Genomic DNA, 16622 nt, shown 5'->3' with positions numbered 1-16622 from the left:
ATGAACCCAATTTGGTGACTGAAAATGATTTTTCCTAGTAAAGTGCTAATTGATGAGTGGGCCGGTAAGGAAGGCATCCTTCAAATGCGTTTCTTTATTGGCTGACATGATACGTACATGTACACAGTGCAATTCCTCAGTTGTTTTGAAAACAAAAGTGTCTCTCTTCCTATTTGAACATTCTTCAGTCACCCAAGTAAAACAACCGGAGAAGAAATTTACATGAACTCAAAGTGGTGACGATTGATGGACTTAACGAGGCCTTCGTTGTACTTCTCGAATTTCTCCATTGGTGCTAAACACTTTTCGTCCGTCCCAGTGAGTCCGATTTGCTGCTCTACGGTCGTCGACCGTTTCTTGCAGTGACCTCTCGCGTGAAAGGGACTCAACTAAACTGCAATTGAGCTGAAGTCTCGCGGGATTTTTCTCAGAGAGGCGACGTTGACATAAACAGAAACTTGAAGGCATTTCGGTAGCGGTCGGCCCGCGGATTGAGGAGACCCTCGAGTCGACAAAACCCCAAACAATCATCATCCTCGCACACGAGCGATTGTCTGTCTCTGAAGCGACCGGACCGGACGGCGCGCTCACCGTTACGTGACGAGAGGTACGTGGAGGTCGGGCGTGTCGAAGAGCAGGGGCCTCGTGGCCAGGCGGGGGTCTCGCTCCGCCTTGTGCAGCAGCTTGAAGAGGCCCGTGCCGATGTTCATGGGAATGCCCATGATGATGCACTCCGACACGCCTGCCGACGGAACCGGGCGGTCAGTGATTTTGAGAGAAGGCCCTTTGCTACGCTTTGACGGATGAACCATTCGTGTGTTTACCGCAGACCGAGTCCTTCTGGCCGAAGTAGGCGGCGTCGAAGAGGTGGTCGGCCGTTTTCTCGAAGGACGCCAGCATGAGGACGCTCTCCTTCATTTTGGCCAAGCCGAATCTGGTGATTCCAAGTATCTCCCCCTGTTGCGGGGTTTTTTTTTGGTTTTTTTTTTTTTTTTTGGGGTGGGGTGGGGTGGGGTGGGGGGGTCAATAATTCACATGCTTCAGGTTTTGTGGCCAGCGGTCTTCCACGCGATTTTTAAACTACGGAAGCCGGGCTGAGATCGGCGCACCTTGTAGGACATGAGGTCGGCGAGGAGCATGACGTGGCGCCGGTCGATGCTCATCCCGTGGTTGACCATGGTGTACTGGATCTCGTTGATGATCGTGGACCTGGCCGCCTCGATGCCCAGCGTCTTCTCCACCTGCGCGACGACGTCGGGGGGGGGGGTGGGGGGGTCAACGAGTCATCGACGGGCCCTCGCGCAAGGTGTCGTCTTCCTTTCATTCGCACCTCGTACGTGTTGTTGGAAGTGGTCCTGCTTCCGTTCACGCCGTGGGTTGCCATGACGGCGCGCAGGTTGTCGCCCTCCACCAGCAACTTGTACTTGCTCTTGCCGCTCTGCTCGTCGATGTGGATGACGGCCCGGGCGACCTCGGGTATTCCTTGGACCACCACCTTCCGCCGGCGTCGACAAGGTTGGGTTTCAAGTAGAAGGCGTCAGACGTGCGACTATCACCGCCTTTTAAAAGCCACTTTGGACCAGTGCATTTATTTCTCAACAATATATTAAGCAACAAATCTTTCAAAGTGTACAAAGACTTTTTTGCCGTTCCGAGAAAGCGCAAAATAAGGGATCGCATCGAAAGGAAAGTGACATTGAACGCTCGTGTGGAAAATCAAATCTCCATTTACTCAACTTGTACAAAATTATTTATAGCGCCGTTAAGTGTCAGATAAGAGTGTAAAAATTCAATTCATGTACTTTGAATGCAGTTCATTTATCCCAGAAGGCCACAATTAAAGCTCAAAAAGAGGAAGAATGTCACTCATTAAAGCAGAGAAATCTCGCCGGGGGAGAACAAAAGCGCAAAATGAGAAAGTGAATATCAGCTATCAACAAATACCCTCAAGAGCGTCTATTCTGTCATTTGTCAGAGAGCTATAATTATGATGAATAATAAAGAAAAGGGCCTGACACACACAAAAAATAGAGATCTCTGTAAAATGATCCCTTTCTCAGATTCGAGGTACATTTAGGGTCATATTTGTTCCATAAACTACTCACAACATATCCCAAACACAAAGTTGTTTTTTTTTTCCCCCAAAACTGAAAAATCGTGAATCATGATATCAAAACAGATGCAGTGTAGAAGCGCAACAATTAATCAATTGGCAAGTAATCCATCATCAATTATTGTATTTTTAATCATTGAGTAATTGTTCCGAGACTTTTTGACATAATTTACGTTTGTGCTTTGTTCTCTTTTTGAACAACCAAAAAAAAAAAAAAACCCACTTCAGTCCAATCCAATGTTTTTCTCCAGAGCTGTATGTTAATATCCATAATATTGACTGTTCATATCTAACATTTATTGCATATCTTGGGGAAAAAAAAAAATAGCTAAGAGGACTTTTTTTTTTTTTTTGGTAGTGCTTGTCATTAGTCGCTGGAGTTTATCTCGACCGACTTCGGTCACTCGTTCGAGGCAACTGATCGACGCTTTGGTGGCGCTAACGCCCCCCCCCCCCCCCCCCTTCCACCGTTGAGCGTTTTCCCGGACAAGCCGGCGGCTTCCTCACCTTGGGCAGCTCGGCCTTCAGCGACTGCATGACGTAGTACATGGAGCTTTTGCTGCTTTCCCGCGGCGACACGCACACCACAGCCTCGCCGTGCACGGCGATGTCGCCCGGCTTCACGCGCAGCTTCGACATGCAGATGGAGTAACGCACCGTCTCGGCGTTCACCTATGAAATCCGACCACATACGTAATAATAACAACAGCAGGTGCGAGCGCAGCTGCGGTCAAATAACACGGAAGGCTTTGTTTACTCTGACAACGCTCAGAAGTACTTTTTACGACAGCGTGGTGAAAAGTTTTATTTGTCGCACCTCCAGTCGCAGCAGCCTTATTCGCTCCAAGGACAATTTGACCAAGATGAAACAGTCGTCTGGTAGAAAGACCTCTTCGATGTATTCCGAAATCTGAAAGGTGAACGCAGCCGCTATTGGCGTGGTCCTTCAAATCCGGGCTAACCGGCGGCTTTGCGGTTACCTCGCCCAGGAGCGTTTTTTCGATCCTGCCCTTCACCAGCCGGCCAAAGTCGGCGTCGTCCTCCACGTCCAAGTGCGCGGTGATGATCGGCGTGCTGAGAGGTGAGGATGGAAATACAAACATAACGAGCTGTATTCAAACGTGGACGCTCAATTAAACATGTGACCTGATGTTCTTGGAGGCGTTGATGATCTCCTTGATGCGAGGTACGCCGAGCGTGATGTTCATGGACGCCACGCCGGCGAAGTGGAAGGTCTTGAGGGTCATCTGCGTGCCGGGCTCGCCGATGCTCTGGGCGCACAGGGCCCCCACCGCCGAGCCCGGCTCCATCTGCGCTCTGCGGGACGCCGGGCAAAGTTAGAAGATTGCCTTCAATCAACAACAACAACAACAAAAAAAAAAAAGGGGGGGGGGTGAACATCGAGCAACAACAACAACAACAACAACAACCTCATGTATTTGTCTCTGCATGTTTCCAGAAACTTCTTCAACTGTGTGGGAGTTATGCGGTCCAGCTGATAGAGGACCTTTGGCTGCGGAGAAGTTGGCAAACGGTGAAAAATACAGAAAATCAACAACTGCGCCCGCATCTAAGCCGAACACTGGCGCTATCTGCTGAGCGATGAGTCGTTCCAGAACGTTTGCTCATCAGATGAGAGGTTTTCTGCCTCAAAAGGCCTTGAGACGAATATCGCATACTTTTAATTTCCCTTTTTTGCTTCACGGGGTGGAGAAACGTGCAGGGGGCACAAATGGAGGATGTTCACGTAAACGCATCCTCCGTTCTTAAGACTTCATGTGGGTGGAGGCGAAGCAAAGCTGTCTGCAGATCCATATTAGCGGACGAATTTCTCCACCTATGGCTGTCCCGATTTCACAAAGACGCTGCCGAAATGATGGCACTTGTCCTTTCATTGATTAGGCGCCACCAGCACCAGCACCAGCACCCGGGAAGGCGATTGGCTGCAGGAATTTCTCCGGTTAGCACGTGGCTCAAATGCTATTGATATTGATCCCAAGGCCTCGTCGGGCACAAAAGCCCAACGGCCCGTTGAGCAAACTGCCTCCAACGATTTGCCCGGCGGATTCTTCGCGTACGTGGCGTCTACCTCGCTGGTGCCGTTGTCGTTGATGCCGTACTTGTCTCTGGTCTTCTTGATCCTCTCGGAGATGCCCTTGATGAATTTTTGGATTTCCTGCAGATGGAGGGAAAGGAGCCGTGAGAGGAGATCTTTGTCAAGGGATACAAAAAGAGATGCGGCGTCGCATGCGGTCGTTAAGACGCGACACGACCAAAAGGCAGGCGGGGGAATTTGGGATGACGGCTTTGGTGCGGGGTGAGCAAAACTCGTTCTGTTAGTTGTTAGTTTTATAATCATTCAACGGAAATGGAATGCACATCCCTCAATTCGACCTAAAGTCACGAATGCAAATGTTAAAGACAACCGAATTGTACCGAGGCACTCGTCGCTTCAACAAATTTAGTCATTTGTTTCAATAAAATAAGCGCAATGACACTCCACTCGCGTCCCAGCATGCTCAGCAACTATACCTCTTTGAACTTCTCTGAGCCCGTCTCGGTTAGCGCCTAGACAAAAAGTTCAACAGGAATTACGTCACGTTATATTTACTCAACTGCAGAGAGTACCAGTTGTTGTTGTTGTTAATTAAGCACAAAGCATACTAAAAGAGTCCACAGGATGAAATGTTCGGCTTTGTCACTCGAGTCTTTACATAAGAATTACTGAATCCCCTCAAATAGTGGCGAGGGCAATATTACTCAACTATCCATTATGCAAATGACTGCTCCCTACTTAAGTTGACACGGTTTCACATACAATAGACAAACCTTTAATAATTCATTTAAAAAAAAAAGAAAAAAATTATAATAATAATTGCACATCGAAGGGTGCTTTGTTTGGAATTTGGAAAAAAAAAAAAAAAAAAAAACCTTGTGCGAACTTTTTACATTATCACTATGGGTGCTGCATGTCGGATTTTGACTTTTGTCCTTTTTCGAAAATCTAATTTGAAATAAGGGTGTCTTAAAAAAAAAAAAAAAAAAAGGAGGAAAAAGTGAAGTGTAAAATTATTAACAAGGCTTTATTTTTAGAGACTGAGGAAAAAAAAAAAAAAAAAAGCAGCACTGAATCAATTTTGGAGTCACTGAGGCTGTAACATGACCAAGTGTGAAAAGAGAGAACCGCTGCACAAACTTTGCAGATTCAGTGAAAAGAGAGCAATATGTACATATTTCTTGCCCTCCTTTCTCGCAATTCTTCCTCAACGTGCGATCGGTCCGAAGAGTTGTCGGTATCCGACGTGAGCGCACGGAGCCGCTTTGGGTGGCGTACCTCCAAGAAGCTGTCTCGGCAGCACCCAAAGTCCGCTTGCTTCATGATTGCTTCTGACGTGAGCAGCAGCTCGCCCTGGCTGAGCGTGGGCTCGTCCGGACACGTGTGGACCGCCTGTGGGGACGGAAAAGAACCTCCATCAATTACTTGGAGCGTGCGGTCTTTTTTGGGGAATTATGGAGCGTCCGAACTTTTGCCACCTGCGCATCGACTCGCCATGCGGTGCAATGGCAAAATTGCCATTCCTGGATTTGAACCGGAACGCTCCGGGCATCGTTCTTTCAATCGGACCGGATGGAAACAATGCAGCTTCACTTCAAAAATTAATGACCAGAAAATGAGAAACTTCTGTCATGCAATCGCAGCGTTCCCCAACTCTTAAATTGCCAGGCGCTTTATTTTAGAGTGGGGAAAAAAAATGTCATTGCCGAAGCGGCGCCTCGACTAGAGAACGCCACAATGTAGGAGTTTTTAGTCAATTCTTTTGTTTTCATCTCTTTCGCTTTGAGGAAAAATGTCCATTGAATTAAACCTGGACATGATGGGAAAATGCAGTCAAATTTTGGTTGAAGATATGTACTACTGCATTACTGAAGAAGGTTGAGAAAGGCTATAAAAGAGGCAAGGCCATTGATGTCATTTCCAAAAAGAGCGGCGTTTCTCAACATTCCGTTTTTTTTTTTTAAGACTGTAATCTGAGGCCGTTTGATTCGTCTCCTGCACGAACAGCAAGAGTTGGACGCACCCACCGGCGGGGCACCCTTACCCGGATGTTGTCCAGGACCCTCTTGAACTCCAGCGGTTCGTCCTTGCCCTCCATGTCTGCGGGGTCCAGGCCGTCGCCGCCGTAGATGAACTGGATGATGTCGCCGGTGGAGCTTCGCACTGTGAGGTCGTACTGGGAGCACAGATCCTCCAGCGACTTCACCAAACGCCGCTGTGCCCCCCCAAAAAAGTCACTTTGGTTTTTGCTGACTTTTTTTTTTAATAAAAAAAACGATCTCAGTTTCACAACCGAGCATCGAGGCAAACGTGAACCAATTTCAAAACCTCTCTCACTGCCCTCTCCTGGATCATCTCATATCCTAATAACTGACAAGTTCACTAAATTAATGCCTCAGGGTATCCCCCAGGGTTCGCTGCTTGAGCTCCTCCAGTTCATCCTTTACATTCTGCGCCTTGAAAATACGATTTACAGTCACAGCGTCAATTTGCATTTCTTCTCGTCACATCTGCAAGCTCGGAAGTTACTTTGGACGGCATTTTTCCAAGCCGCTTATCCTCAGAAGGGTCGGGGGGGGGGGAGTGCTGGAGCCTATCCCAGTATTTCATCATTCATTTGTAACATAAACCTCTGCAACGGCGTTCCCTAAAGGTTCTCAAATTTTGGATCCTCGAGAACTCTGGCGCCTCTCTGCTCACCCACTGCCGCTTTCACGCCTACGTCACACCCAGCCCTCCAGAAACGACCAATGACGCGTCAGACGTACTGGCCCCGGGCTGGACCGACGTGAGCCGAGGACCCCCGTACATAGCCGCGTGTCTTTTCTGATGTTTCAATACGTGTTACGCCCTGCAGTTGGCAGCGCGAAGCCCCAATTAGGTCTGCAGGACAACGCGAACACCGGACGCGTCCTTGAAGATCAGAGATTCGGGAAGGGGACGGTCTCTCCGACCTCACCTGCATGTAGCCCGTCTCTGCGGTTTTCACGGCGGTGTCCACCAGGCCCTCGCGGCCAGCCATCGTGTGGAAGAAGAACTCAGTGGGCGTCAGGCCGGAGTAGAAGCTGTCGGCCACGAAGCCTTTCGCGGCGGGCAACTGCGGGAACCAAAAAGCTTTGCTCGTAAAAAGGTAAAGAAAGACGAGCACTAATCGGGCCTTACGTTTTGGCTCTTACTTTGGAGTGCTTTTCAAAGTGAGGCAGGGAACGATTTTCAAAACCGTCAGGTACTCGAGATCCACTTATGGCCTGCTGGCCCACGCATGCAATCATCTGAGAGATGTTAATAAAAGATCCTGCGTGCACGACAATAAAGGAGGAAACAAATCTCACAACCGTGTGTCTGCGCCTGTGCGTGCACAAGGACGACATTATGAGAGGCTACAAAGACAAACGGACAAAAGACTCGAGACTTCCGGTTGAATGCGTTGAACGACCGTGCTCTTAGGCCAAAATGTTTCATATCACATCAAGAATCCCCTCCGGCCCCCTAAACGGCAACATTTGGGGGGGTAAATGCATGTTCGTAAGAAAAACAGTTCGGCACCAACACACGGAGTAATAAAATAGAAAAGAAAAAAAAAGGTTGTCCTTAGCTGCTCTATTTTTTTCCACGATCTAATTTATTATCTTTCTTTCCTCACTTTCAGCAGCGGCTCCGGTTTTTCATGGACAGCATCGCCCATCTTTGAGATTATTGTCACAAACGGCTCACGGTAAGCCTTCATCGACTGCTGCGTATCGTATTACGCTTGCACTGCTTCACCCAGTCAAAAAAAAAAAAAAAAAAAAACCTGGAGAACTTGTAAGTCAAGGTATGGCTCTTCTAGAGAAGAATAAAAACGCATGCGGCACTGGCCTTTGGAGCCGCAGAGAGCCATGATCAGAGGACTGTTGCTCTTGTCCAGTTCCCTGAGGCAGGCGCTGCCAGCTCGGTCTCTGATGACCGACAGCTCACGCAGGATGAGGGCCTGATGGGGAAAAAAAAAAAAAACAAACAAACTGGAATTGCATGCTTGGTGCGGCCGCGGGAGAATTTTCCCCCGTTGGCGCACTCGCGGTTACCAAAGCAAACGTACAACGTTCGTAAGTGAAGCCAACGCAAAAGGACGGGAAATGTCACCGCTGATCAATGACAACAAAGCAGCGTGCGACCAATCGATAGAAAGATGGGATTTATTCACGGTGTGTTCATGGCCGGCGATCAGTCGCTGTATGCAGGTTCGGGGGGAAATAAAGTGGAACTTCCAAAAGAAGTCAAGTGCAATTATGGTAATTGCTCCGGAATCGGATTGTGGCCGAAAAAAACACCAACCTTTCTTAACTCTAAAGGTAATCTTTTGTTGTGATTTAGTTTTACTTCTGCCTCACAGATCTGAGGTTTGTGCTACAAATCTGAACTCTGATATTTGTTTAAATGACAAGCGTCACAAGGTCCACATCCTGCGTTTTTAATGCAGCCCAATTGAATTTGTCGTTCAGATAGAAAATGATCAAATGCAGGGGCAAGTGTACGTGTACACATAATACGAGAAGCGAAGCGAAGCGTCTTGGCCCCGGCGCACCTCCAGGGTCTCCTCGGCCGAGCAGCCGGGCTGCTGCTGCAGCTTCCCCGTCTGCAGGGCTTCGATGTACTCGTCGCATTTGCGGTAGCCGTCGTCCAGGAGGTCCTGCTTGGCCTTCAGCAGGCCCTGGCCGGGCGTCACGTCCCCGATACCGATGGAAAAGCCTCGGTTAGCTGGAAAGCGGAGAGGGGAGAGAGAGAGAGAGAAAAAACCCCCCAAAAAACATAAATACCAAATGAAAAGCCCTTGAAGCCCCGGGGAAGGAGGCGATGACGTACAAAGATAGACGGGGGCGAGTCGCGCCAGGCGGGACATGGCGTTGGCCGCCTCCAGCTGTCCCCAGTCTCTCAGCAGGATGTAGAAGATGTTGTTCTTGGAGCCTGAGCCCAAGGTGCTCTTGTCCATGCTGCCGCACATCAGCTCGCTGTTGTGGATTACCACGACTGGAACCGAAAAAACAAAAACAAATCAAAGTAGAAGAAAGAAAAAACGCAATATATCACACGCAGATGAACATAAAGCGAGACTCGTTTACATTTCCGAGCAAAACCTGCGTACAAGCGCAGAATTCAACCATGAGGCGTTTTCGATTCATGAAACAAATCAATCAAAAGGAGTAGATGGAGAGTCCCGAAGGTTTTCACAAATATCGCCACGTTTGCTGCTCACACGAGTCGTTGTGGCACAAGTCCTCGCCTTTGCCACAGTACTGCTTGCCCTTCGTCCGCAGGTTGGCCTTGACGGGACAATCTTTGCTGGGCTTCAGGATGAGGCTGAATATTTGCTTGCCTGTCCAAAGAGCCATGGGCTAGTGACACACCGCGCCGAGAATTAAACAGGATACACGCATACCAAGCAGAAAAACAAAAAAAGTCGCTCATTTTGGAGATCCGAAATGTACCTTCATTACAGCCGGGCGGGGGAGGGCGATCTTGACTTTTTCGTCCTTGCCCACGAGGATGGACGCCACAATCTGGCAGGCTTTGGATCGGTCGAAGAAGGTGTCCTTCAGCGTCAGGAGGTAGCCGGCTGGGAGGGACAAACACGCTCTTCAACTCTTTGTTTAACTTCCCGCTTGACTCGCAGAAGGAGAGGTTAAGATGTATGACGCTCATTTGAAATACACACGCACAACATGTCCCACGTCAATTTCGACATAAAATGATGAACCGTCAGTCTTGTACGGGTAAGCGCGAGAGTAGCTGGCTGTTACCTGTCAGGAAGTCCTGAATAGCGGCGATGAGCGGCTCGCCATTTCTTGGCGTGACGAGATTAGCTTTTGTCTGGGGGAGAAAACGGCGCAGCGTTGGAACGAATGTCTTGAGGACGATGAGAGGAAGAAAAGAATTTCGATAGCGGGACCGCCCGCGTGTTACCCCCATGAGCACCAGAGCCTCAGCTTTGGCCTCCTCAGTCTGGGGCAGGTGGAGATTCATTTCGTCGCCGTCAAAGTCGGCGTTGTACGGCGTGCACACGCACTCGTTGAAGCGGAAAGTCCGGTGAGGCTTGACGCGGGCCTGCGCCGTTGGGGAACAAAAAAAAGATTTGAGCACATTGAAAAACTCGACAGTGCTATTTTATCCGTTTTTTTATCGGTGTCTTTTGTCCGTCTTTCTCGAATTTGAATTGTATGTTGACTGCCTAACGCATGACCTCTTTTTTTCGAAAATATCGCCTACACATCGGGTGCGAGGCGTCACGCTTGAGGTCGTCCCTTCGGATGGCGACGCTCCTCATCCGCTGGAAATATACAAACGAGCTAAGAGCGCACGCAGCCGTGCTTGCCGTTGGTTAAAACTTTTTTCATTTTCCCTCCGGATTGTAGCCCCGACTGGCAGAGAGCGTTTTTTTTTTTTTTTTGGGGGGGGGGGGGGCGCGATAATTCAATTAAAAAAAAAAAAAAAAAAAAAAAAAAAATCAAATAAATGCCGATGACACAACGACAGCTGGAACGAGCGAGCCCGGCCGAGATTTTGGATGGACGAAAGCAACTCACGATGTGAGCCATGATGCTGAGCTTGTGCAGCGAGGGCTGCCGATTGAACAGCACGATGTCTCCGTCGATCATGTGCCTCTCCACCACGTCGCCGAAGCGCAGCTCCTGCGCAATCTTCTCCCGGTTGCCGTACTTCAAGAACCTGCCAGGGAGAAAAACGTCACGCTGGGGAATTGATGCGGCCGCCGAGCGTCGGGTTCGGGCGTCAACCTTTTCATTTGGTTGCGTCGATTTTCGATGAAGTTGGCGCCGGGGTGAACGTCCGGGCCGTTTCGGACCAGTTTTCTCATGAGCTCCAGGTTGGCTTTGTTCACCTTTGGGGACACGGTCGCCAACCAATTAACGAAGGAGACGAGAGGAAGAGAGCGACGCAAGCCGAGGACATCGGCGCTCACCCTCTCCGGGTAGGTCAGGATTTTGGCCACGTGCACGGGTACGGCCACTTCGTCGATCCTCAGGTTGGGGTCGGGGGAGATGACGGTTCTGCCCGAAAAGTCCACCCTTTTCCCCGACAGATTGCCTCGGAATCGACCTGCGTCACACCGCGGCGCTTCATTGAATAATCCGTCAAAGACGTTTTCTGAAAATTCTTGGCGAGTAAAAGCTTTTCAGTCATTTCTGTCGCTCGACAAAATAAAACCCCTCAGGGACAGGAGGATGAAATTACAAAGAGCGAAGCCACGGTTTGTTTTTTTTTTTTCCCCTTCACAGCCATTACGGTGTACTCTCAAATTGACTCGAGTGTTTGTTTGAGTGCTTACACACACTCGGACTGTCACGACGGACGGCGAGAAAGGCGCCTGCGGATCGGCGCCAGTCTTAGTCAAGTGGCTCAAAGTTTGTTGACGCATTTGAGATCCTGCCACGGCGCCCGTGGCTCACCTTGCTTGCCCTTGAGTCTCTGCACAAAGCCTCTGGTCCACTTCTTGGGCGCCATGTTGAGCGGGATGCCGGACAGCTCGCTGTTGATGTACAGCGCGCACTGCAGCTGCAGGAAGTCCCAGTCCTCCATGATCATCTGCGTCTTGGCGCCGCTCATGCGATGCTGGAGGACAAGAATTCAATTCCAGCGCACCGCGTCGGTGACGGAAAACTCAATTCAAAACTTTCTCAGCTGATTCCGGTCAAATTCAAGGAAATGCGACCAATGTGGGAAAATGACGTCGGAGAAATGGATGCTCCGTTTTTTAATGACCAACCAATTTTTCTACTTTGACCAAAGAGTGGTAGTTGCAATCTAAAAATATTCATTTTGTGGTACCTCAAAGCAGTGACCAAATATTTTGGGTGCGCGTCACCGGCTCGGAACCTTTTTGATGACGTCGTTGAGGAAGATGATCTCCGTGAGCTTCATGGTGAGGTCGTCCTCGTTGGTGCCCGACTTGAGGTCGCTGACCACGGAGGGCCGGATGCAGAGCGGCGGCACCAGCAGGCGGGTGAGGATGAGGTCGGCCGGTTTGCCCGCCTCGGGGTTCATCAGCAGCAGCGGCACGTCCTCCTGGGGGATGCGCTTCAACATGTTGAGCACCACCAGAGGGTTGAGGTTCTCCTACGGAACAGACGCCGGCGCGGTTCAAGACTGGTGGCCAACTCTGTCCGCATTCGGTGACTTTCATTCTTTCCAATTCCGTTTGATAGATTCATAATATTTGTTTCAAAAAAAAAAAAAAAAACCAAAAAAAAAAAACAAACTTACTTTTGGGTGGCAGAAAAGTGACCTGAACTGAAAATGGCAGTAAACGCTCGTTTTTTTTTTTTTTTTTTTTAAAAAGCCTTTCTTTCCTCTAATTCAATTTTCCTTCCCAAAACAAAAAATTATTTCGGCAATTACCCCAGCTATTCCCTCGTTTTTATGAATTTGGTAATTGTGAGAGCGTAGAGGCGCAACAACTAATCGATTGTCAAGTATTTTGGTAATTGATTAATCGTTGCCAGACATTAACTTACCTCGAGAGAAGACTGATCATCTTTTGCATTTAATCAAAATAAGTCATGCAGAAATCTGCTTTTGCTCTGGGAAACATTCATCAACATGTTTGCCAATTTTCTGAAAGACAACTGAATCATAATCATTTGACGTTTGCGCATTTTCTGCCCTGTCAATTTGAAGCAATTTTATGTTTTTGAAAAAAAAAAAAAAAAAAAAAAAACCAAAACAGATAAACATTTAACAACAACAACAACAAAGAAAAATCCAGCTGACACAAAAAATTTTTTGATCAACGCGTCAAACTGAAGAAAGAAAATGATTTTTGGGGGTACAAAGCAGATAAAAGCGGCGAAGTCAGCGGCCCGTAAGAGGGAAGCGGTTTTAACCTGCGCCCGCGCCAAAAGCGGCTCCATGAGTTTGTTGTGCTCGATGGCCGTGTCGAAGGACTGCAGGAACTCGGACACGAAAGGCTCCACCACCTTCTTGCTGCTCTTGTACTTCTCGTGGATGATCTTCAGCAGGCCGCACTTCTTCACCGTGCCTGAGGAGCAAGACGGGACGTAGAATGGCGCGAGGGCGACGGGAAGACCGACACAGAGCGAAACGGTTTGGCCGGCTTATTCCTCACCGTTGAACGCCGAGCAATTGAGACAGAGGCTTCGTTTGCGGCATTTGTCGGAGATCTTCTTCTTCAGGCCTCGTTTGTGGAGGTACGGCAGGTTGGGCCGCTTCAGCATGTCCATGAACTGCAGCTTCTCTTCTTTGGTCAGCATGATGCTCGAGCACGTCTTGCAAATCATCTGGATGGAGGAAATGTTTGTTACCTTTTGGGATTATTAAAAGGACATCCAAATTTTGGGTTGCCATGATTCAGAATCATTTCAACTCGAGCATGTTTTTTGGCATAACATTCGCTGACGGCGCAAGCCCACTTTGTGCCATTTTTAATACTGCGGCGCCACCTAAAGGAAAAAAAATAAACTTCGATTCGACAATCAAGTTCGATTATTTTCACAGGGTCCGTTAAGACATTCTGTGGTTATAACAAATTAAGAGACCGCTGAAAAATGATGACTTTTTCTTATTTGCTTGTTATAAACACAAGTCGGAGTAAAAATAACATTTTAGTTTCACTCGATAAAACACTGACATTGGAACTCCTAAATTCAAAAAAAAAAAAAAAAAAGAGCATTTAGTTTGAAGCAAAAAAAAAAAAAAAAAAATAGCTACTCGTGATCCATTCACATTATTTCGGTTTTACATTTGATCACGATACATATTTGTGCTAATTTCCAATTGGGAGACATGGAAATTAGGTACAACCAAAGATCAATAGATTATTAATTCACTTTATTTTAGACATTTGGATATGGGGATAACTGTCAGTGCCAGAAGAAGGGGGAAAAAAAAAAAGTACCGACTGCCACTTTAGTTTGTCGTGCTTGATTTTTTTTTTTTTTTAATTTTTTTTATAATTGCAACTTTTGCATCTGAATGAGAAGTTTTGTTCTGAAAGTCCATCTTTGGCATAATTCCACTTTGTAAGCGGGCAACTCAAACGAAAATATTTTCACGGGTGCCCGACCCTGATGGAAATTCAAATGCACTGCATTGCATCCAAAGCGCACTTGCCTGCAAGATTCCAATGATGGCTTTGAAGTAGCCCACGTGGAAACACGGCAGTTCCAAATCCAGGAAGCCGTAGTGTCCCAAGCAGTCGGCCAGATTCTTCCCGCACGTTAGGCACGGTCGGTCTTTCTCGCTGGTCCCCTGCGGAGGAACGGACGTAGGAAAACATAGCAACAGGCCAAGGATGATGTGGTTTCAATTTAAAACAAATACAATTACATTTGAAAAAAAATTCTATACCATGCGGTGGTCCAACACGCCGTAAGGCAGCGGCGAGTGTTTGGTGTCCTGGCTGTAGAGATTCTTACTGACCACCTGAATGTGGGCCTGCTGACGCATTTGATCGGCTGATTTCATGCCGAAGCAAATGTGGCTTCTGTAACCAAAACAAACAAAATAACAACAATAATAATGACACCGCCACTTGTTTACATCCAAGCTCATATTTTCTTCAAGTATGGCATGATAAACCTTGATTTAAAAAAAATATATATATATATATATATCACATTCACAGAAATCATACAAATCTGGAATCGTAGTTTGAATCAATTAGATAAAATGAGAAGTCTTGCACTGTTGTAAAATTTGCAATCCTAACCCTGGATAAGTAAAGGTTAAAAAGAAAGAAGAGAATAAAGTATGGCTACTTCTGACCCAGACTGTATGCGCACTACGGCTATGACATTAAATGTAGTTATATGGCACGTAAGAAACAAACAAACAAACATAAACAAACAAGAAAAGCTTTCATTGGCGTTAGCTTTAGCCGACGAGCTAACCACCGCTAGCTTGCTACTCACATTTTCTTGGCCACGTCCGTCTCTCTAAACTGCTCCTTCACCATGTTGGCAGCGGCTCACGTCCTACACGAATAAAGAGAGATTCGGCAACCTTTGCTTTCATTCGAACCAGCAAGATTAGATGCGCTATTTGTTTATTTCTTCATGTTGTTGATGAAGTCGCGCAGCAAACTCACGCGACTCCGCTCCACGTTGGTGGTGAGTTCAGTGTCAAACGGAAATCTGACAAGCTGCCTTCTGTTTTAAAGATTTCCACGCCTCCCGAATTAATTGTATTGAAACTATTGAGTCGACATCGTCTTATACATCTTTTACTGGTAAAAGTTAATATTTGAAGTTGACCGAAAGACCGGACAAAGATCAGGTCATGTTTGCGGGAACGCCGCACAACTCGTTTTAATAACTTTATTAGTCGAGTTGCTTCAGATTCTGTTCTATTTGTCACACACGACAACGCGTATGAGCGCATTTTTAAAACGTTTTGAAATGTACGTCTTCCTTGTTGATATCACAAGTTTTGTTGACATATTCGATGGTGAAGTGACGCTGAGCCGATTACAGTTTTGCATCTTGCCACTAGATGTCGCCAAATACACGCCAGGTCTAACAAAATCAGGAATGGTTGTTGCCCTTTTTTTTTTTGTTTTCTAGAGACGAGATGCCACGCACGCGTCTGGAAAGACTCCCGAGGGATCGCCAGTGTCTCTCACCACACTGCAGGCGGCGACCGGATCTGGCTTCTAACAGCCCCCAGAGCGCCTCTTCATGCACAAAACCACGACTTACATTCCACGGACAACCGGTTCCAATTAATCAATGCAAAGATGTACTGTAGACACAAGAAATTCCCAGAGGAGGAATCTGCAATGTCGCTGCTCCAAATCTGGATCGTTCTACTGTTCAAATTTAGATGTATTCTCAGATGAATGAGGCGGAATGTCGTTTATTTTATGGAGGGTCCCGGTCATTTGTTTAGCTGACCAACTTCTTCCAAAATCAGATTCACGTTCTAATGGATTTCTTTAAAATATCGTATTGCTTACCAATTATTCATTTCCAAACTACAAAAGGATTTACACCCAAAAAAAAAAAAAAATCCAAATTCGATAAGAATAATTTTTCTCCCCGTGCCTGCAGCTGTTTGTCTCGATGTGCCCTGCGATCGGGTGGGAAACAGTTCAGGGTGTACCCCGCGTCCTGCCCGTCGACAGCTGGCATAGTGAGGGTAAGCGGGTAAGAAAATGGATGATTTTATGGATGTATTTATCATTATTAAACAGATGTAGGCACAATGGCAAAACAATATATGCATGTGAGGTGGAGGTATTCGTGTACTGTAGTATCTGTGACTGCGGCTGCGGGCCCTGGCCTGTTGAGTGACGCGGGAGTCAGCGAATGAGAGCGGAGAGTTGGCCGGCTGTTAACTAGCTAACCCGTTAGCCGGTTCGCAGGTTGAGTGCAAGAACGTAGTAACGTCGCCATGACGGTGCCGGAGCGCTGACGGGTTGTCCGACGACGGAGCTGAGACGCC

General features: G+C 47.5%; 1 protein-coding gene across 2 annotated transcripts; it reads right to left on the bottom strand.

The window, feature by feature from the left end:
* Positions 1-65: 65 nt before the first annotated feature.
* polr3a (polymerase (RNA) III (DNA directed) polypeptide A) lies at positions 66-15300 on the bottom strand. 2 transcript variants are annotated; one of them, XM_061809697.1, is made up of 32 exons: positions 15268-15299; positions 15092-15154; positions 14529-14664; positions 14292-14429; positions 13288-13459; positions 13046-13200; positions 12039-12278; positions 11612-11774; positions 11125-11261; positions 10940-11043; positions 10730-10871; positions 10110-10250; positions 9947-10016; positions 9635-9762; positions 9403-9541; positions 9012-9176; positions 8734-8906; positions 8028-8139; positions 7346-7464; positions 7129-7266; positions 6214-6384; positions 5448-5561; positions 4203-4289; positions 3544-3626; positions 3260-3430; positions 3094-3187; positions 2931-3023; positions 2621-2785; positions 1331-1495; positions 1110-1241; positions 825-957; positions 66-742 (listed from the first exon to the last, which is right to left on the bottom strand). In XM_061809697.1, the coding sequence occupies exons 2-32, from the start codon at positions 15133-15135 to the stop codon at positions 594-596; spliced, it is 4173 nt and encodes a 1390-aa protein (XP_061665681.1). In that variant the 5' UTR covers positions 15136-15154; positions 15268-15299; the 3' UTR covers positions 66-593. The 2 variants fall into 2 exon arrangements, with proteins under 2 accessions (XP_061665681.1, XP_061665680.1); XM_061809696.1 differs by having other exon boundaries at positions 15092-15300.
* Between the last annotated feature and the right edge of the window lie 1322 nt (positions 15301-16622).

The sequence above is a fragment of the Syngnathoides biaculeatus genome, chromosome 22, assembly GCF_019802595.1.
Source record: "Syngnathoides biaculeatus isolate LvHL_M chromosome 22, ASM1980259v1, whole genome shotgun sequence".
NCBI classification, from domain to species: Eukaryota; Metazoa; Chordata; class Actinopteri; order Syngnathiformes; family Syngnathidae; genus Syngnathoides; species Syngnathoides biaculeatus.
This window is presented reverse-complemented; position numbering and strand designations above follow the sequence as displayed.

Excerpts from the sequence above, each read along its gene's own strand:
- polr3a (XM_061809696.1), bottom strand. The coding sequence starts at position 15,135 with ATGGTGAAGGAGCAGTTTAGAGAGACGGACGTGGCCAAGAAAAT. Across the intron at positions 9,177-9,402 it reads CTTGTGCCACAACGACTCGT|TCGTGGTAATCCACAACAGC; the intron begins GTGAGCAGCAAA and ends TTTCGGTTCCAG. Across the intron at positions 958-1,109 it reads CCGACCTCATGTCCTACAAG|GGGGAGATACTTGGAATCAC; the intron begins GTGCGCCGATCT and ends ACCCCGCAACAG.